Genomic DNA, 20658 nt, shown 5'->3' on the forward strand with positions numbered 1-20658 from the left:
ACATAACTGACCCTTTTCCCCTGTTGCACCACCTGCAGGATTATCATGACACTAATTGGATGCACGGTATTCTGCATCATTAAGTCAATACTGCCAACATTGAGGCCGAATAAAAGAGATCCCTGAAAGGTGTTGGCGGAGGTGCAGTGTCCAGGTTATGAAACACACACACACGCTCACACAAAGCCACTTGTCCCTGCAGAACAAAACGGTTTAAAGAGCATGATATAGTATTGCCACAGGCAGGGGAGAGGCCAGTGAGAAGGGGGGAGAGCGGTGAGGCTCTGAGCTGGTGCTTCATTAACTGATTTTTACAGCTCTGCAGGTTCCAGGTGCCTCGTCTCTCTCTCTCTCTCTCTCTCTCTCTCTCTCAAGGAGCGAGACTCTATTCCTGGCTGCCTGATGAAACATTCGTGGGACGCATTTTTTCGGTCTTACCTGTCCGTCCAGTTTCTTCTTATCTCCTAAAGAAGAAAGCAGGTTGTCCTCGGTCAAGCTTCTGCATCTGTTCACCGACAGAGGAAGCGTTTGTTGGAGAGAAGCCTCAAGGGCTTGGACACACTTGACAGTTGTATTCAGGTGATAGTGCACGTCCAACATCCACGTGAGGGATCTTGCAGACTTTTACCAGCTCCCATTTTTTTTAATGGTAGAATGAGCAGTTTTTTGTATTTCGTCCTCCCGGCGTTGGGAGGATACACACTCACCTCGTTGTACCTGCTGAAGAACCCACACATTCTCCACAGGAAGAAACGCACGGCCTTTTACTGCACACACATCTCACACAGAGGAGGTAAGAGAGGAGGGGGGGTGCTGACAGTCTGACAGGAGGAGGGCTCCATAATAAAGCTGCGTGATTCAAAACCTGATGGGGATTTGTGAAAACAGGTGGATGTCATTGAATATTCAAGACGTCCTGAGAGAAATAACCAAAGTGAGAATGTTTAATAATTCATATGCTTTTGCTAAAACCTTCCAGTTTCTGTTAGTTGCACAAATTATTGATGCGGAAATGAAGGTGAAAAATAGCTATCTGATTATTTTTCTTAATTGACTTTACACACAATATTTAATCAATTCATAATTTTTTGTTTTGTTTTGTTTTCAACCTGCACCAAAAAGCTTAAGTTCAAAAAAGTCACTAAATACCACAAAAAGTATGTTAAAAAAAACATGTCTGATTTCTTTTATCAACATCCGTGGATTATTCTCTGAGAAATCTATGAAAATGTTAAAGAAAGTAAAATGAAAATGCCTGGATCTGCCGAATCTTATCCGAATTCATGCCAAAATGTAACGGGTTCTTCCTTGGGTTCATACCTCACCCCTTCCACAAAGTAGTGTTTGCATAATAGTACTAAATAATAAACAAACAAATGCAGACAAAATCATAAACGTCTTTGTGGGGGTAATTAAAAACAACAAATTGAAAACAGTGTGATTCAAAATGTCTTCTTGCTTGTCCAGATGTAGCGTGTGTGCATATTAACTGTATTTCTGGGGCCCCTGGCTGAATCAGCGGGGGCCCCTCTCCCACCACCATCAACCCTGACTCCTCTGTTGGTTTCCAGGATGTGGGGAGAGGATAGAAAGCACCATGGAGGCGTTCACACAGTGAGTACCACACTCTGTGAAAAGAAGAAAACATCTTTTCAGAAAGTCTATTGGCAGCTGAGGATCGGTTTTCCCTGATTTTTATCTTTTTATTCCTGGACATTAAGTGGTTTTCCAGCCCAGTAATTTATCTTGTATCTGATAATAGAATGATTCAATAATGGATTTCCTGTGTTTATACACTCAGCATCTCTCCGACTGTGCGCCCCATGGGTGCTGTCTGATTAACTGAGAGCTTGTGGGCTTCCTCTGGAAATCTGATCTGCATCTTGTTGTCGTCGAGTTCACAAAACGGCTCAAATGTCAATTTAATGATGGATTGTACAAAATAGATTTGTGCTTTGTGAAGGAATGATTCATATTCATCTCTTTTAACACCTTTGTTTGTTTGCAGCTTTTTAAGAGACTAGTTCATTGCACAAGAAATCTTATCTCCATGTGAACATCTGTCTGCAGTGCGGTGGAGCAGGGCACACAGATGCTGGAGCTGGACTGTCACCTGACACATGACGGACACGTGGTGGTGTCACATGATGAGAATCTGCTGAGGCAGACAGGACACGATGTCACCATCTCCTCCCTCGATCTGCAGGTGAGGGGACGTGTGGAAAGAAGGTCGCCTTGAGATAAACCATCTTTCCATTGAAAGGCGTTCGTTATAAGAAAACAGGTTTCTCAATGTCTCCGATTTATGAGTTCAGCTCATAAATATGCTTCGGTTTGATTGCAAAGCTGCATGTCTACACAAACATTTACTTTAAACTCACTTGAGAGGCCTGAACGCCTTGTGCAACTCAGGGTTGTGTTATCTATTCACAGGAATCTTTATCTGAGCTCGTCATCAGAAACGTAACTGGTTTCTGCAGAATTGTGTCACCTTAAAGTAAATGACTGGGTTTTGTGTCCAGCTGTGTTGCAGCAGTGCAGCTCCAGCACTATGTACTCTGTCACTCCAAAGTTTGATGTGTTTAAGGCGCAGTCAATGCAAAAGTTTTGTTTCACATGTGGAATGTCTAAGGAGAAGTTTTGTGCTAACTACTTAACTAACTAACTAACTAACTAATGAACTAACCTTTTCTTTCTTCATATACCTGTTTTTCCATCTCCTTTAGGATTTGCCTTTGTATAAGGAGAGACTGGAGGTGACATTTTTTGCAGGTGAGTTCCTCCTCTCATGCTTTAGATTCTAAATCATTGACAAAACAGCTCAGATCAGGAGGTAGGTGTGTCTCACCCCCCGAAACCCCCCAGGTCACTACAGCAGCGGTGCGGACAGGAAGTTTTCTCTGCTCAAGGACGTGTTTAAGAAGTTTCCTGAGACGCCCGTCAGCGTCGAGATCAAGGAGAACAACAAGCAGCTGATAGAGAAGGTACAGAACACCTGACGTAGAATAAAAGAAACACTACAAACATTGCACTTAACCAAATTATAGAAACTCCCAAATCTGCAGAGTCTCACTTCTAATTTTAAAGTATAGCATCTTTGAAAGTAAATAGATAAAACCTTTGTTAGCAATAAAACTAATCTACTCTTAATTATCCAATAAACTGAGTAACATACGGTGAGATTTTCACTCTGCAGTGCACGTTAGGAAATGAATCAGATCATATTAGTTTTAGTTCAGGTTTTACCAATGAGGGCTCTGCTGGATGTGAGCGGCTGTGTGAGGCTGAACATGTGTAGTGTTAGATGAAGGTGTGTCACAGAGGTGCTCAGTTGTGAGTTTTGTGGCGCTTAGCAACACTGTGACTAAATGTCAACATTAGTCTTTTCCCTGTTTGATGAGTCAACCTGTTTTATCTTTGAGAATTTAAGTTAATGTCTTTTTATTTTATTTTTTTTGTCCACCTTACGTTCCCTTTGTCTCATGTTCAAGAAGAAAGCCACCTTTCGTGTTTTTGTGATCAAATGTTTAAAGAAAAAAATCCGAAGATACAAACAGATACACACACAAATCATGCAAATAATAAAAAGAAAATTATTAATAAATATAAAAAATTCACTTGGGTAAAAAGGAAAGCAAAAACAAAAGGGCCACCACCCCCCATTCCCCGAAACCAGGCCAGACTCTTATCGAATATCATTATACGGTTTTAAATGGTTTATATACTTTCTAGTCATACCTTTCACGTAAGTATTTGCAACTCTAGTATTATTATATATGCTTACACATCTTGCCTCACAATCACTGCACTAGATTTTAACCTAATATCTCCCAGTTCATATTTAATCTGTGAGCTCCTTTCGTCCGTCGGCAGGTGTCCGACCTGGTGAGACACTACAACAGGGAGGAGATCACGGTCTGGGCCTCCGTGAACTCCAGGATCATGAAGGAATGCCAAAGAACGGTACATCAGCCACTTGGTGGAGACAAAGTTACTCGTACAGTGTTATTTCACTAGTTCACAGACAACAAGTCATTTTAGAGACATGTAAAGATCTCTACCAGCTTCTCTCACAGCAGCACTAGCCTCTGTGTGTCTCTGCTCCCTCGTAGAACAGCTCCATGCCGTACAGCTTCTCTGTGATCCGAGGCCTGCAGCTGGTGCTCCTCTTCTACAGCGGCCTGCTGCCCTTTGTGCCGCTGGGCGAGAGTCTGCTGCAGTTCTACTTGCCACGCATCTTCAACAGGTGTGTCCTGTGCAGGTGCACGTTGAGTCCAAGTGTGAGGTCATGTGTGTGTGTCACTACGTAATGAGGTCTTTATTGTTGAAATTCACAATCTAGCTCATAGAGAAGAGGCAGATCATTGACCCTCATGCTTAAACGTTTGTTTTCCTCTGTTTTATGGCTGCACTTCATCACTCAATCTGAGCTTTAACATAAAACAATATGATATGTTACTTTGCTTGTGTGTGTGTGTGCCGCTGAAGGACGTTCATTCCTGAGAAACGCATCCTGAGGAACAGGCTGGTCGTCTTTTTGATAGAAAAGTGAGTGACATTATTTAAAGAACCGCTGCAGCACCTTTCTTGCTGCTGACGTGCTGATGGAATTGTGACTTGGTAATGAGAAGGACATTTGTAGGAAAAATTATTGTGGCAAAGCAGCAGCAGTTTATAAAACAGCAACATCAAACTCTGAAGTTTGTATATAGACAAAATCATTCATTGATGTGTTGTTATTTCAGAGTAACTATGAGGAGGAGTCTTTTTAAACACCTGGCAGCCCGTGGAATTCAGGTATGAATAATTAACATATGAAGTGCAAACCTAAAAAATCTAGAAGTCTAGATAAAATAGAAAATATCTATCTATCTATCTATCTATCTATCTATCTATCTATCTATCCAACTATCCATCTATCAGGACTTGTGTAGATAAACAGAGAAGCTCACACAGCTGCTGTGAGTGTCTGTGATAAATCCCTCTGGTCCTGATGTGAGTAATCTCTGCTGGGATGACATCACCCCCATCATTAGCCCATGAGGTCATCATCATCATTAGGCCTATGAGTGGTCACCTAATAGTTTGAGCATGAGAACAATTGGAGTCACATGTCGAAGCTCAGTCTGCCGCTGAGGGCCTCGTCCCATTTGAATTCCAACATGGCGTATCAATTGTCCCCCTGGTGGCAGGCTGGACAATCGGTCATGAACCCTTCCTCCTCCATGTTAATGGATGGGACATGGACCAAAATATAAAGTCACAGTACAAATCAAATACGGTTTCCGTCATTTTCGGTAGTTTTTCTCTATCGAGTGTTCATTTTTAGGTATTGTTTTATTAAGTTATTTGTTATCCGGGATATTTGGGCTTCATTTTTAATGGATATTGGGAGGAAGTGGAGATGCATCCTCCATCTTTATTTACAATCTATCATATAGTTGATAAAGAAGGTCTTATGTCTCTAGGGTCGACTGATATATCTGTAATTGCAGGTGCATCTGTTCGTGTGCAATGAAGATGAGGACATAAAGGCTGCATTTGACGTAGGAGCCACAGGGGTGATGAGTGACTACCCCGCCGTTCTGTCACGATACCTCAGCAGACACAGAAGTCAGGATTGACCTGGGAACACATCCGGGTCGTCATCACTCGGCTGCTTTTCTGAGGAGAGAAAAGAAGAAAAGCAGAGAAATGTAAGAAGTGTGAGACTGATTTCCTCACCCATGAAGAGATTAGTCAAGGAGCTGTTTGAAAAAAAACTATCGTTCAACCCTCGAACCTCAATCGTTGGTGATAGAATTACGTGTTTGTAGTGCGATCTGCTATCAGTTCATTTCTATGTCCTCCGCCCACGTCTTTCAGACAGAGCCCAATGTTCAAACATACAGCCACGGATTTTCTCTGCAGCATATCTACCAGCGCAGGAGTGAATGTTTAACCAGCTGGGCCATGTCATCCAACATCCAGTTTCTCATGATAAGAGAGTAAACACGACTTTGTTGTGATTGTGTCTCATGTGATTTTCTGACTTCGTTTGATTGGTTTGAGTAAGTGCTGATTTTCTGAAATAAAGTATGTGGGACAATTCACTTGGAGTTATGCTGTTATACATATTTTTGTGGTATTAAGTTGAATAGAAGATGAACATGAGGTAAGACACTGAAGTAAAGAAAGGAAGAAAAGTAAATATGGTGTCTAGGTTGTGTTGTGCATCTATGTTTAATAATCTCACATGTACTATATATATGCACATATAGGCTGGGGGTTTACATGTGCAGTTAACCACACCTGTGTCCTTGTTTTACCAGGCCACGGTCAAAGTCCATTGATAATCAACCAAGCTGTTAGTGAAACAAAGGCTGTATTTTTCTGACCTATTTGGCTGGGCCTTGCAGTGTGACGAGTGAGTTAATGGAATATATTGTAAGTGGATCAGTGCAGACTAAGGGCTTTGATCCAAAGAGCAAAGGTTTGAATAAGTGACCCAGCAGAGAAAATTAGGTCTTTGTGATCATACAGTCTGGGATATAACATAATACAGCTACTACTGAGGACACAGGGGGCACGTCTGCAGCACTATTTATGGAGGGGGGGGTTTATCAACGTTAAGGGAAGTTGAGATTCTCATATTTCACCTTGCAGTTACTTTAAAATACTTTAAAAACTGAGTGTTTTGAGGGGAAAGTCTTTGGTACCACCAGAAAAAGTAAATACTTTCCAAAAGAGTTGACTTGTTGATTAACTGATGAGAGAAATTTTTAATCTGTTTCATGTTTGTCTTTCTCTTCTCTGACTGCAAACTGTGGACAATTTTGTTCACTGAATTAATAATTGATTGACTAAATAGACTATGATAATGATGAGGTAATGAAAATGACCATAACTTGCAGCTCAACTTATCAACAATGTACAAACAGAGATAAAATGTACCCAAAATGTAATCAGACGATTAAATGAATCAATAAAATGTGATGTGTTTTTTTTTTCTTTCCTTAAAGACATGGTAGGATTTTATTTACATACTTTGTTTTGAGGCTAGTAAAAATGCCTCAGGTGGATGAAGTGGTGCAGGGGAGGAATTTGGACCTTGGAGTTTTATGAAAACACGCACACACACCCCGGAGAGAAGAGCAAACACACAACCTCAAGGCGCACATGCAAATAAATCAAGAAACCACAGCAACCAATCTCTGTACCAATCTTTTCTGCTGAATAACATTTAACATTTCCTGAATCCTATCACATTAACTGTTTAGACACTCGGAAAATGAAATATCACACTGTCAAAATACTTGACAATGCGAGTAAAAGTGTGTGAGTGCACGTTATGTACTTACTTATATCACTGTGTGCAAAAATCAACTTACTAAAGCTGTCACATAAATACAGTGGAGTAAAAAGAGCAAATATTTAAGGCTCCAACTATTACTTTCATTATCGATCAATTTGTTTTTAGGAAATGATTTGTTTGGAAAATGTGACAAACCAAATGATATATTAAAATGTTTTGTTTTCAATCAACTGTCCATGCTCAAGTTAAGTACAAGTACCTCAACTGTGTATTTGAGTACAGTACTTGAGTAAATGTACTTGATTACAGTACTTGAATACAGTACTTGAGTAACTGTACTTAGTTACCAGACACCACAGACCCTAGCAGCAGGAAAAGATTATGCACCAGCAGCCAATGGCCACACGGGACTCATGTAAGGCCGCCTCCGATTGGCTGACCCACATCCTAAAGGTCAGTGCGGGGCTGTGATTGGTCGACGGGGGGTTTGTTTTGCAGTCTCCGGACTTCCTCCTCTGGCTGTTTTCATAAACAAACCACACTTTCCCTCCCGCCGGGGCCGCGTCTCTCTGCCAGCAGCGACACACTCCCGCCGCCGTGTCCGCAGCAGCCGCCGCGAGACCCAGGAGACAGACACAGGAGACAGACACAGGAGACAGACACGCGGGGTGAACGCTGCAACAGCCGGAGTCTTGTCGGTGTTGTCTTCATTGTCCGAGCGGACGACGCGTGGTCGACTGTCGGGACTGGGACTGAGACTCCCCCCCCACCCCCTCACCTCCTGCAGACCGCATAACCCGCTGTAACCGCATGGTTTCGAGCTGTCAGTGATTCTAACCCGCAGCTGAGACCGCGAGGAGCGTCGGTTGTTTCAGGTGAGCGGACAGACACCGAGGGGAAACCCCGCAGAGCTGCTCTGTTGTGGCTGTGTGGAGCTAGCATGCTAGCTAACACACACACACACACACACACACACACACACACACACACACACACACACACACACTAATGTTTGCGCAGCTCTCTTTGTTAGGACATTGCATTGACTTGCATTCATTGTGGACAGCCTAACCAAAACCGGATCCCTAACTTTAACCACGACCAACCCATGCATAACCCTAACCTCAGCCTAACCACAATTCATATCTTTCACCTAATCTTAACCAGGATTTCAGAAATTATGTTTTTGCTGGTCCTGACAAGCTGCTGTTGTGGCTGTGGGGAGCTAGCATGCTAACACACACACATTAAAGCCTTATCCCTGCAAATTCACCACGATCCCCAACTGTAACCTAACCAGGATTCACATCTTAACCTTAAGCTTAAAGGCTCAGTGTGTGGAATTTAGTGACATCTAGTGGTGACGTTGCATGTTGCAGCTGAACACCCCTCACCTCAACCTCCACTTCCAAACATGAAAGGGAACCTGTGGTAGCCTTCAGTTGTCATTAAAAACTCAAAAGGTGTTTAATTTGTCCAGTCTGGGTTACTGTAAAAAAACATGGCGGCCTCCGTAGAGAGGACCCGCTCCCGAAGTAAATATAAATGATCTAAATATAGGGCCCATTCTAGGGTAAAGAAACAGACTTATTTTATATTTAATTTCTACAAATGGATCCCTTTCACACTGAACCTTTAACCAGCAACTCAGAAATTATGTTTTGCCTCATTAGGACGGAGCTCTGGTCACCATTTGGTCCACTGGTCCTGACAAATTCAGTGTTGATGCTGGAAAATGTCCTGAAAAGATAACAAAAACGCACGCACACACACACACATACACTGGGGTAGAGCTAATGCCTCCTGCAGCTAATGCATGCATTAGGACCACAGACGCTCTCCAGTGTTGTACAGAGCAGAAATGTGGCAGCACACATTTGACAGGGCTTGAATTTGGGTTAACTGATTGCATCTAACGAAGCGAGGGCTGTTTGTGCAAACTGTTACGAACCAGGAAACAAGCTGCCTGATAAACGGTGCCTGTCCCCGACCCATCTGCTAGCATGAGCGTCTGCACACATAATGACCGTAACAAGGATGCATGATGCAGAAATGAGCTCAGCCCATCGTTTGTTCTTTTTTCTTGTTTATTCATTCTATATTTAACACTCTGTGAAGGATTTATGAAGTGCATCCCTGGTTAAAACACTAAATTTAATGAGTTTTTTTACTGGCCAGTTAATCCTCTGGTTGTTCCAGCAGTACTTTTGTGAGGTTACTTTGGGATAAAGCCTGCGAGTGTTATGCTGCTTTTATCAGATGTGTTAAAAGTTGTAGAAAACCTGTCTGTCTGTCTGATAAGCTGGAATTCCTCACCCACAGTTAAAAAATGCTCAAAATAGAAAAGGAAATCAACCCGATTGATCTAAATGTATGAATAACTGGTATATCTCAAGAGTGGTTGCATGCATGGCAGCGTGACTGATCCATGTGTGACAACTGACCATCATCCTGCTTCCTCCTTGTCCTCATCCTCAGATATGGTGAAGCTGACGAAGGCCAAGACGTTCCAGGCTTACCTGGACTCCTGCCACCGGCGTTACAGTTGTGTACACTGCCGCGCCCATCTGGCCAACCATGACGATCTTATCTCTAAGGTCAGTTTGCTGCCACCCTGTGTTGTTCCTCATCATTTTAGTTGGCTCGTACAACCCTCCATGGTTCTCACGCAGTTATCTCCGCCAGGGAGGTCGTGTTTTCATTCCTCGGTGTCTGTCTGTTTTGTAGGATTACACAAAAACTACTGAACTCATTTTATTCTAAACATGGTGGAAGGGTGGGTATGTGCCAAGAAGGAACACCCCCGCCCCCCCTTTAAATCTTTTTGTTGTCTTTTTGTTTGTTAGATTTTTGAGATTTTGATTTGGAAAAATACAGGATTTAAGGGGCCTGTTGGGCCATGGCGGAGGTATGAGTGCCATTCTAGTTTAAATGGTCGCAAAACTGGACTAAAATAACACTCCACATATTTCCAACTTAGATTTGGGATGTTAAACTGGACAAATTTCAATTGCCATCATATTGTGATCTTGATCCATATCAGTATCAAGTGGAGAATTGTAGCATTACTTCTCTCTGATGTTATTTTCTTCTGTTTCTCATAGTCTTTCCAAGGCAGTCAAGGCCGAGCCTACCTCTTCAACTCTGTGTGAGTATTTTGTTTTCAAATATCACTGGTACATACAAAAGTTATTATTCTTACTGTAGGTTGTCCCTCCTATTTTTAGATCAGAGTTGTAATAACAGCCGAATGGAAAACATCAAACTAATCGTGGTGCTGTCACTAAAGAATCCTTGCCCATATGAAGTACATTCGTAACTTGTGGGGGGGGAGTTTTTAAAACGTTATTTGAAGCAGATGTTTTCAGTACAATGTTGTTGTTTTTTTAAAATCTAAATTAGGAGCCTGGTCTTGTTAGCCATGTTTAGCCAAGACTTTGTTCAGCTCCATCCATCACTATGTAAACTGGTATAAAATTAGTTTAGCTAGTGTTAGAATTTATATTCTTTGCTGTTTTTAAACCACTTAAATATGTTTTGTACTTAGCCTACACAATTGTAAAATCTTCTCTGACTAGATTAGTTGCCTTGCAAACATTTTGTGGACCTTTTTAGAAGCAAAAACAAGTTGGAGAATCTATGATCTTTTGTTTTCCCAGTACTTTATTTTCCCAAAACAGTCCAGTTCTCCCTGGGAACTAATTCCCATGATCAGACATGTTTACAGATTGTCAACAGATAATTGGAAATTCCTGCCGATTGGACCTTGAAGTAGGATGAGATCATTTTAGTCACACTCCTCCTGGGTTAGTAGGTTTACATTTAATTGGCTCAGGTGAAGCCTTAAATGGTCTAAATCTTTTTCTCTTAAAGGAATTTATAAAGTGTAACAATTTATCTAGACCGTTAGTTTGACACTGGAGTGGATAAGTTTTACTCTCCCATTGTCTCACCGCTGTGAATCAGAGATGAGCTGTTGTTTGACGACACTGCGTTCGGTTTCAGGGTGAACGTCGGCTGTGGTCCTGCGGAGGAGAGGCTGCTGCTCACAGGACTTCATGCTGTGGCCGACATCTACTGTGAAAACTGTCACACTACACTGGGCTGGAAATATGTAAGCATGCACACCTCAACACGAATAGCAGGCTTGGGTTAATATCGTCATATTGGTGTCCGTGTAAACATAGTCAATGTCTGCACATCCTTTTATGAAACTAGCACTAAGCAGAGATAACAATGATATATGTCTTATTTGAATCACACACACCAATGGACTTTTTTTTATTGTATTTACCCTTGTGCAACTTCCCTCTGCAGGAACAAGCCTTTGAGCTGAGTCAGAAGTATAAGGAGGGGAAGTACATCATCGAACTGTCCCACATGATAAAGGACAATGGCTGGGACTGAGCGAGGAAAATCTTCATCTTTCTCCATGACTCTTTAAAAAGTTGCATCCCCTCACATAAAAAGGGTTCCAGTGTAGCTTCCTTATCCCGCATTCGAGCCATTGCTTCGTATGGCTTCGCCAACAGTAGCATGTGATGCCTTATCTTTTTCTGTTCTTTGTGTCTTTTCACGGCGACCACAACACCACCATTTGCTGATCTCACTATCCTAATCGCTAGTTGTGCTGGGACATGGACCGAATGAGTGCAGGGTGGGTGTGTGAAAGACGGGCGGATGTGGTCACGCAGGCACGTGTGCGTGTTGGATTTTTTAAAATCGTGTTCGAGTGATGAAACTTTTATCAGTGACCACGAAACGGTCTCACTCTGGGGAGGTGAGACCTGGGCAAGTCAAATAATCAAACCTTACACTTCAAATGCAGGTATTTGGTTGTTTTCCCCTTTTGAGTTTAGACTATCTGGCTTAAACGGTGTATTTGGGCTCGTTTAACCCTACAGATCCTTTGCGAGTGATACAAGGCTATGGGAATCCTTCTAGCAGTGGGAAGGCTGTTCTATTTTTATCAGTGAAATTCATTGTTTTTTTTAACAGTAAGATCAGTAACACTTCTTGTTATTGTGCCAAAGGCAATCAGGGTGTTATACTAGTGATGGTCAAGGCCCACAAAAGTCTCCCAAATGAATTCTTAAATCCGGAGTATGAGTGTGTTCTGATTGTTGGGGTATATTTTAATGTGTGCATGTGTATGCGAGTGAGGGAATGTGTGTGTGTGTGTGTGTGTGTGTTTTTGCAGTGGGTGTGTGTGCTGAGATGCCTTAAGCTGGATGATGTTGAGAAGAAAAGGTCTGGGGTTCACATCTAAGACTCATCACTGCACAGTTGGGATATCTTCACTTTTACTTAATGCTGATAAGATACATCCTGTGTGTTTGTGTATAGCCTTTTATCACTGATACATTTACTCAATCCTCTTAGTGCAAAGTGTGATTAGGGTTTTGTAGCATATTTATGGTGATTTATTTTTTAAAAGTCTGCTTCTTTCATGCTTTCATTTAAGTGTATTATTTTAACTTTTCATTAAAAGACAGTGTCTGTAACGGGTTGTTCACTTTTATTTTGTGTGTGCTATGTTGTTGATAATGGTTTCCTGCCTCTGACCTACAAATTCCTCTTTATTTACTCAAATAACTGGTTGATCGAGAAGAAGTTTCTGTAGAGAAGGGATAGTTGACATACTCTTGTGTACTTGTCCTCTCGATTGACCTTCAGTATTTTAACTTCCTTTTTACGGAGCGTTTGCTGACGTCTGTTTCAGGAAATATGGCCGTAACACCTTCTGTTCCTGAATCATAGTGTTAACTATTGACTATAATGGATGATCATGCTGTTTTATAACCAGCGTAAGTGTTACTGCAGAATGCTATGATGTCACTGGGAAGTTTATCTTTGACTATTTGGTTATAAAATGTCATTTTTTTTGTTTAACTGTTATAAGTGGCATATGAATTATTTTTAGTGAGGACACAGTGACTTTAACCTGTGACCTTAGACCACAATGTGTTCATGTTAACAATGGCTGTGTTCTGCAGGTAATTAACTTTATCGTTCACGCCGGTGAGAGCAGAGGCAGGCGTAAAGATGGACAAACCAAAAAACACATTTTCTAATCTGTCCCACAAACTTGTTTTTCAAATAACAAAAGAAAGTTAACACATCTTCTGGTCTAATTGTAAAGAAATGGTGATCACACTTGCTGCAGGAACAGGTCACATGAGGGAGCTCTGAACAGAACTAACAGTTTATTATAAGGATGTGGTGCAGAAACTGCTGACAGTCATGTGTATGCAGTTCATTCAACTGTCTGTCCTGCTCTTACCTTTCATTTCTACCAGTCTATTGTGTATTGACATTGTAAATGTCTTTGTTGATGACAAACAGTGAGAAACTTTAAACAAGTAGCACTGAAGGATATACATTTCTAATGTTTGGCTGGTGATCCCACTTATAGGTTGAGGATTTGGTGCCTTATTCGTGGACACGTCAACAAATCATGAGGCTGGTGACAGAAAATTGTATTCAATTGTTTAATTTGTGCAAAGTGGCAACAGTTTCGTAATGTGATGCCAAATTCATAGTGTATAATTTGCTCCCTGAGAAGCAAGTCCTGCTGGACTGCAATGGATAAATCAGTAATTGAACAGTTTTTGATTATTTGCATATTTTGATTTTGAATTTGATCACAGCCCCAAACTCAGTTTTGCTGTACTTAGTATTTTTAGAAAACCATAACAGGAAACAGAGCAGCCATGCAGAGACCTCAGTCAAATCTAAACTGGTGTCAATGATGAGATAAGATAAGATAATCCTTTATTAGTCCCACAATGGGGAAATGTGCAATATTACTGCAGCAAGAGTCCAAATATGAATCAGTAAGTAATAAGTAACATGCAATTCTCAAGTGTAAGGATAATAATATATATAAAAAAATATAGAAATAAAACAAGTAAAATGCAGGTGGTGTAAACTGTAAAGGTCACAGAGACTGGCTGAGGGTGAAATATATATTTTAGGAAACTCAATTAGGTATTAAGATGTAAACTAGAGACACAATCTGCCCAATAAGGAACAAACAACATGAGATGAGGTGAAATGTCCCTTTATCTGACACTAGGAAACGTCCATTTCTAGTTGACAGTGTCACCTTGAGAAAAGCAGCTCCGGTGAAGTCACTCAGTCAAGTCTGTTTGAATTTGTTTGACACGTGCAGGGGACTCACATGTGGATTTAAATGAACCTGCAGCTGCCATGCTGATTTAAAAACATACATATAATATAATAAAAGATGGATGTCTCCTGATCACAGGCTCACCGGGTTTCCTGCGTTGCACTGTTTGTTTGTTGTTGTGGGTATTTTCTTATTATTAATTATTAAAAAACAATGTGTTTAATGGTTGATTTGTACTGTTTATGTGACACATTATAATTAATACGTCAGCGTGAAGTGACTTCAAGCGATTCAACCGCAGTCAGTGCACTTGCAGCAGAACATACCACAACACGCACCCCGTAAAAAAAAAAAAAAACCATTTAAACATCCATTAGTTTAAAGAGTTTACGTGCGTGTGTATTTCATGTGAAAGTCGCTGACACGTGAGAACAAGCTCTCCGGGAATATTTGTTAGATGCGATGGAGACAGAACAAGGGTTGGATAGTGGATGCCTCTTCGTGTCGGGCACCCCCACGTCCGCGGGAATGGACGCGTCCGAGGCTGCCGGTCATGTGACTTTTTCCGTTTCGCCATTTTCCTCCTGAAGACCCGGTGCTGCCTCTGGAAGAAGCTCCGCGAATCGACCCTGCTCTCCGCGTTCCCCACCTGCCCCACAGCCGCCTGCGGGATAGAACCACCGGGCCGACCGACCCCCCTCCTCCAAACAGAAGAAAGTCGTTCCGTGTAGCTGCGTCCGTCGCCCCGCGAGAGAGAAGAGCGAGAATGAGCAGCCAGGAGAGCCCCGAGTACTCGCCTTTCTTCGCCGTGATGGGAGCCTCCGCGGCCATGGTCTTCAGCGGTAACTACCCGAGCTCCTTCTGGGTCGACCCCTGTCTGTGCGGGCTTAGGTAGCGGGTGCTGTCGTTAGAGAAGCGGGCGGGTTTGGGAGTCAGCTTGCCCGGTCGGTCACGGCTCGCACGCACCTGTCAAGCGATGCGAGGCGGTGGCGAAGGCAGGAGGAGGAGGAGGAGGATGGGGGAAGGTGTCCGAGCGGCCGCCGACCACCAGCCCCCTCTTTCCTCCCCGGCTTCCTCACCCGACCACCGGGGTCGAGCTGGAGCCACGTCCGCTGATGACGCAGAGCCTCGCCGAGGTGGCAGTTGCTCCCTGTAATCTGCCATCGTTTATTGTAATTTACAGCAAAAGCGGCCATCCACGAGTTGTAAGGGAAGCAGGGTTGAATCCTCCTCTTCCTCTTCCTCTCCCTCTTCCTCTCCCTCTTCTTTTCCTCCTCCTCCTCCTCCTGTACCGTTGGTTTCTATCCGGATCACACGAAGGCCCGGGCCTACACACGTCAGTCTGGTGCATTTAAAGGGAAAATCCGTCCATTCATTCATGATGGAGGCAGGGTACACCCAGTGTGTCACATGGCTGCTGGGGGGTGGGGGGGTGTAGGAACGACACACACACACACAACTGTCTGCATATCCTGGAAGTCACTGACAAAAAAATAATTTTCACATCAGTCGATATCGATAATTACCTCGATAAATGTCCCTGTTATTGTTTCTTTGTAAGTTTAAAGACGGATTCTCGACCCCCGAGTGAAGGTTGTGGGTTTTAAACTCGTTACAAAACCTGAGGTCAAGCAATTGTGTCTCGCCTCAGGATGCTCGCACCGTTCATAATCAATATGTATCGACATGTGTTGAACCTTTGCTTTATTGCTGAACATTTCGGCGGCAGACTGGAGTTCTAACATGAATCTAGAGATGCACAGATACAAATATTTCTCTCCCAATATGCAACACCTCAGCTCAGGGTATCAGCGAAACAGAGAAGTGATCCAATACCAGTGCTCTTCTGCTCAAATATGAAATCTGTTTTCATTTTTATTTAATGCAACATAAGTCCAGGTGATGCTGAGGTACCAAAAACTGAGTCAGCGCCCGGTTGAATGCAACTCAATTTTTAGAATGACTCTGGCAAAGAGTCTGGATTTAATATCACAGCCTGGCTCACACCCAACTGGATCAGTGTGTCCGTAATTAAACCTTAATACATTTCCCCTTACACTTATCTTTTTTTATTGCTTATGCCAGAGGTGTCTGTTGCTACAAAATCCACTTCCTTTTGAGTCCTGCACAGACTTTGTCTATTTGCTCACATTTAGTATAAAGGCTGTAAGAAATCAAAATTAGTTTGTCAGTAATGGGCAAACTGCAGTTTACCTCATTAAAGTTATCAGGTTGAGTCTTTGTATTCAAGTTAAATTCAAAATACTGGCGAGTACAAGCTTTTGCTTTTCATTAACACCAAATTGTCTTGTCATGTGATGAGATGCTGATATTCTGTGATGCAGAAACTTTTGGTTTATAATTTTAATGCTTCTGACAAAATATGAATAACTAGTATTTTATAAAATAAGACGGTGAGGCCTAAATAGTGTCTAATAACATTTACACCAGTAACACAGAGTACTATGGGAACCTTATCTGTCGCTCATCATTTCCACATCATACAACCACACCTTGGTAACAGAGTATAATTTTAGCTTTACAGCGTTAGATCAAAATCCACTGTGCCCACATCTCAGTAGAATCTCCACGTTTGTTAGTGTAGTGTCATAAATGTTGTTTCCTCACAGCGGAGTCAGTCTAGGATTTCTTAAAGGTTTCAGTTGTACAGAGCCGAGGCCCTGATGTAACCTTTAGGGAAGTAGATGAGGGAAATATGATCCTTCCTGAACATTTCACAAGACAACTCAGTCAAGCATAAGATATCTGTGTTCACCTTTTGTAAAGCTGCAGCTGTGACTGTACCTCCTTTTAAAGACACCAGGGGGAATAGGCAGTGCAGAGTTGACCCACTGTGCTTTGCAAAGAAAAGCAATCAGAAGACAAACCCTTAAATTTGAACCAAATACAGACCAAAAATATCCTTGTGTTGTCTGATGAAAAGCAGTTAAACTATTAGAGAAAATGCTCGGTTGCTTATTTACACAGTGCTTATTATCAAAAACCCTCGAATGTGTCAACACACCCACGGCAGCAAGTGAGAAGCGATGAAAGCTTAATCGTGTGAATTTTATTTATTCCTTCGCTCTAGCGGGTCTTAATTGTGCGCCTGTGTTGTGTGTTCAGAGTTTCTCGTTGTCATCAAAGCCAATGAATAATAACCAGTAATTGGCTTTTCCAGTTCTATGCTTCCCAGGAAGATTGCATTAATTTCTCCTGAGATACCGGTCAACCATCACCTTCTGTCAAATGATGACATGAACCAATACAGGGGAAAAACTCGGCGTAAAGCACCCGATGGGCTCTGTGTGATCTGAAAACTGCTTTAAATGATAGAAACCATCTTTGAGAAAACGTTATTTTCATGTATTTTGAATCTTCAGTTTAGTCCGTGTCCCTGGATTTATGAGCCGGCCACCAGGTGGCGAGCGAGACGCTTTGGCATCACTTTTTGGGCGCAGTCATGTTGTCCATCTTTTATATATAGTTTATCCTGCCCACTTTTCAGTGCTCGTTCTTTTATTGGAATTTCTGGGTGAGAGAAAACAGCAGTTGAATGTTTTTTATTGTTTCATCCGGCATTAACACAAACTCTCCTCTTTCTTACTCAGCATTGGGAGCGGCGTACGGGACAGCGAAGAGTGGCACAGGGATCGCTGCCATGTCGGTGATGCGGCCAGAGCTCATCATGAAGTCCATCATCCCTGTGGTCATGGCGGGTATCATCGCCATCTACGGGCTAGTGGTGGCTGTGCTGATAGCAAACAACATCTCCGAGAAGATTACCCTTTACAAGTGAGATGAACCTCGGATACAGACGTTGAACAGTTTTAGTCATTTTCATCTCACCTGCAACCCATCCACCTCCTTAACTCACAAACATAGTAATATTATACATATTTTATCTTTTGAATGAATATTTACTGACCTTTTTGATCTCCTGAGAAAAGTTTGGATCTTGAGCTCTATTAACGTTAAACTTACTACTTCGTGGTGCGTAGTGTTAATATAGCTAATTAAACAGATACAATGCATGACAAGTTAAAGTCACTGTGAAACAGCAGGGCAATGAGCACAGTATGAGTCCAAACAGCCACATTTACCTTCATTATGTACTTAAATGTTCCTGCTCTTAAAGCAACACTATGTAACTTTCTACCTCAAAACAGCTTTAAACCGTTTCCTCTTTCATTTCCACTCCTCACCCTCAACATCTGTTCTTGCTCGATGTGACTTTCATGAGCAGGTTTGATCTCCTGTGACACGTGTGGTACTGACTGATACTAAATCGTCAGAATTAGGTCCAGCAAGCTTGGAGTAATGCTGAACTGTAGATCAGTTGAAAGATACCATTTTTAAAAAACTGTTCTCCTATATTCAGTGAGGAAACTTTTGAAATATGAAGAATTCTAAAGAGTTGGGTGTATTTGTTGTTGCAGTGACAGCTCTGCTGGTTCAGAACACTGGGGATCATGGGTCATATCCACTGTTCAGTTGTACAGTCGGAGCCCCAGGCTTTGTTTTCTCTCTACATGAAAACCACTTAATCGCTCAGACAGTGCCCAACAGAATGAATTACCTTGTGCGGCTGCAGGGGGCGCTGTTTTTTTGTAAAAGTTACATAATGCTGCTTTAAATTGGGAAAATGCGGTTGTAATGTTTCAATGGTGCTCTGATTTATATTCGGATCATCAGATGGATTCGTTAAATTTTGGGGTAAAACTACCCCCACCTGAAATCTTTCAGACTTCAGACACTCAGCCTCTCCTGACTTGAACCACTGTTGATAACAAACTGTATGTTTCAGACAGTATTACCTTGTACACTAACGGAACTTCTCTCTTTCTCTCTCTCTCCTACAGGAGTTTCCTGCATCTCGGGGCTGGGCTGAGCGTGGGCCTGAGCGGTCTGGCGGCCGGGTTCGCCATTGGAATCGTGGGCGACGCCGGTGTTCGAGGCACCGCCCAGCAGCCCCGGCTCTTCGTGGGCATGATCTTGATCCTGATCTTCGCTGAGGTGCTGGGGCTTTACGGCCTTATCGTGGCCCTCATCCTATCTACAAAATAAAGTGTCTGCGTCAAACACCATCTCATTCATTCCATATCCAAGCAGCAAGAACAAATAGGAGATTTTCACCTACTTCCATTACACCCCGCGGGTCTGACAGGATGGGATGGCAACAGAAACATGTCAGCGGTCGACTTTTGACAGCTGTGTCCTCAGTAGATGTGATCTATCCATATTGTTTAAAGCCATCCAGTTGTGTCAGGTCCTTCGTGTACAGTACGGGCATGACGATGTATTGGTTTTGTGGGATGATGTGTGGACAGTCTGCCTGATTTGTTGTCTGATCTTAACCTGTACAGTGATCCAGAGTCCCTTCACTCCTGTAAATGTAGTAACCAGTCTGTGCTGTGGGTGTGAGTATAAATGTTTACCCCTCTGCCCATTCCCCTCCTTCGGGTTTTTGTTTTCTGTTTTCTGTTGGTGGTTTTGATTGTAATTCTCTGTTTTGAAACTGCTGAAAAATCGTGCACATTGGTATTTTATTTTTTCATGTTCTTTTTTTGGGACCATTTTTGATTCAGGAGCTGTCAAGACATATTTTTTTCACTATTTATGGAAAGCTATGACGATTTTGACTCAATGAAACTGTCTTAATGGAAAACTGTTAATATTAAAATACCCTATATACATAAAAATACATATAAATTATCTGTGTATAGTTAGATTAATTGCACTGTGGGTAATTGTTCAAAGTGCTTGGAATTCCTCTGGATGTAGTGTGATAATTAATGGAGGATGTCCACATGTTGACTTGGAGTTTGTATGTATGTGTGTGTGTGAGCATATGAGAATGACTTGAGTGTATAATGCGTGCAAGTGGATTTATGTTTAATATGACATTCTCAAACACTAGTATCGTTTACTTGTAGTGCTGCTGTCTTATTTGTTTTTTTTGTTAAAGGTGAGAGGTCACTGTTCAGCCATGCCTGTCAGATTTCCAAATAAAACTCAGCCTCCTCCAGAACGTCTCTGTCAAGTCATTTAATGTCTGATATCAATGGGATCAGTCAATTTACAGCATCAGTAATACAGTTCTCTAGTTTTTTATTCTCTCTGCAGTCAGACTGTCAAAATCCACTTCAGAGAAACAAGTCAGACTATGAATAGATTATTTTCAACTCATTTCTAATGTCTGAGTCATGTCGTGTGCATGTTTGAATGTTGA

The 20658-nt window shown here is 42.1% G+C and overlaps 3 protein-coding genes across 3 annotated transcripts; all 3 read left to right on the plus strand.

The window, feature by feature from the left end:
- Positions 1–408: 408 nt before the first annotated feature.
- On the plus strand, positions 409–6092 carry gdpd3a (glycerophosphodiester phosphodiesterase domain containing 3a). Its single transcript, XM_035180427.2, has 10 exons — positions 409–793; positions 1572–1614; positions 2071–2206; positions 2727–2772; positions 2866–2984; positions 3874–3963; positions 4113–4246; positions 4489–4548; positions 4746–4797; positions 5496–6092. Exons 1-10 carry the CDS (start codon positions 655–657, stop codon positions 5622–5624), a joined length of 948 nt encoding a protein of 315 aa, XP_035036318.1. The 5' UTR covers positions 409–654; the 3' UTR covers positions 5625–6092.
- Positions 6093–7773: 1681 nt separating this feature from the next.
- Positions 7774–12798, plus strand: ypel3 (yippee-like 3). The gene is made up of 5 exons (XM_035180429.2): positions 7774–8169; positions 9773–9891; positions 10399–10442; positions 11300–11408; positions 11612–12798. Exons 2-5 carry the CDS (start codon positions 9775–9777, stop codon positions 11699–11701), a joined length of 360 nt encoding a protein of 119 aa, XP_035036320.1. The 5' UTR covers positions 7774–8169; positions 9773–9774; the 3' UTR covers positions 11702–12798.
- Positions 12799–14932: 2134 nt separating this feature from the next.
- atp6v0ca (ATPase H+ transporting V0 subunit ca) lies at positions 14933–20454 on the plus strand. The gene is made up of 3 exons (XM_035180428.2): positions 14933–15268; positions 18038–18221; positions 19289–20454. Exons 1-3 carry the CDS (start codon positions 15193–15195, stop codon positions 19491–19493), a joined length of 465 nt encoding a protein of 154 aa, XP_035036319.1. The 5' UTR covers positions 14933–15192; the 3' UTR covers positions 19494–20454.
- The last annotated feature ends 204 nt before the right edge of the window (positions 20455–20658 follow it).

The sequence above is a fragment of the Hippoglossus stenolepis genome, chromosome 16 (assembly GCF_022539355.2).
Source record: "Hippoglossus stenolepis isolate QCI-W04-F060 chromosome 16, HSTE1.2, whole genome shotgun sequence".
NCBI lineage: Eukaryota > Metazoa > Chordata > Actinopteri > Pleuronectiformes > Pleuronectidae > Hippoglossus > Hippoglossus stenolepis.

Coding starts and splice junctions, on each gene's coding strand:
- gdpd3a (XM_035180427.2), top strand. CDS start 655: ATGAGCAGTTTTTTGTATTTCGTCCTCCCGGCGTTGGGAGGATACACA. Junction 794..1,571: donor ACACATCTCACACAGAGGAG/GTAAGAGAGGAG, acceptor GTTGGTTTCCAG/GATGTGGGGAGAGGATAGAA. Junction 4,798..5,495: donor TGGCAGCCCGTGGAATTCAG/GTATGAATAATT, acceptor CTGTAATTGCAG/GTGCATCTGTTCGTGTGCAA.
- ypel3 (XM_035180429.2), top strand. CDS start 9,775: ATGGTGAAGCTGACGAAGGCCAAGACGTTCCAGGCTTACCTGGACTCC. Junction 9,892..10,398: donor ATGACGATCTTATCTCTAAG/GTCAGTTTGCTG, acceptor TGTTTCTCATAG/TCTTTCCAAGGCAGTCAAGG. Junction 11,409..11,611: donor CTACACTGGGCTGGAAATAT/GTAAGCATGCAC, acceptor TTCCCTCTGCAG/GAACAAGCCTTTGAGCTGAG.
- atp6v0ca (XM_035180428.2), top strand. CDS start 15,193: ATGAGCAGCCAGGAGAGCCCCGAGTACTCGCCTTTCTTCGCCGTGATG. Junction 15,269..18,037: donor CGCGGCCATGGTCTTCAGCG/GTAACTACCCGA, acceptor TTTCTTACTCAG/CATTGGGAGCGGCGTACGGG. Junction 18,222..19,288: donor GAGAAGATTACCCTTTACAA/GTGAGATGAACC, acceptor TCTCTCCTACAG/GAGTTTCCTGCATCTCGGGG.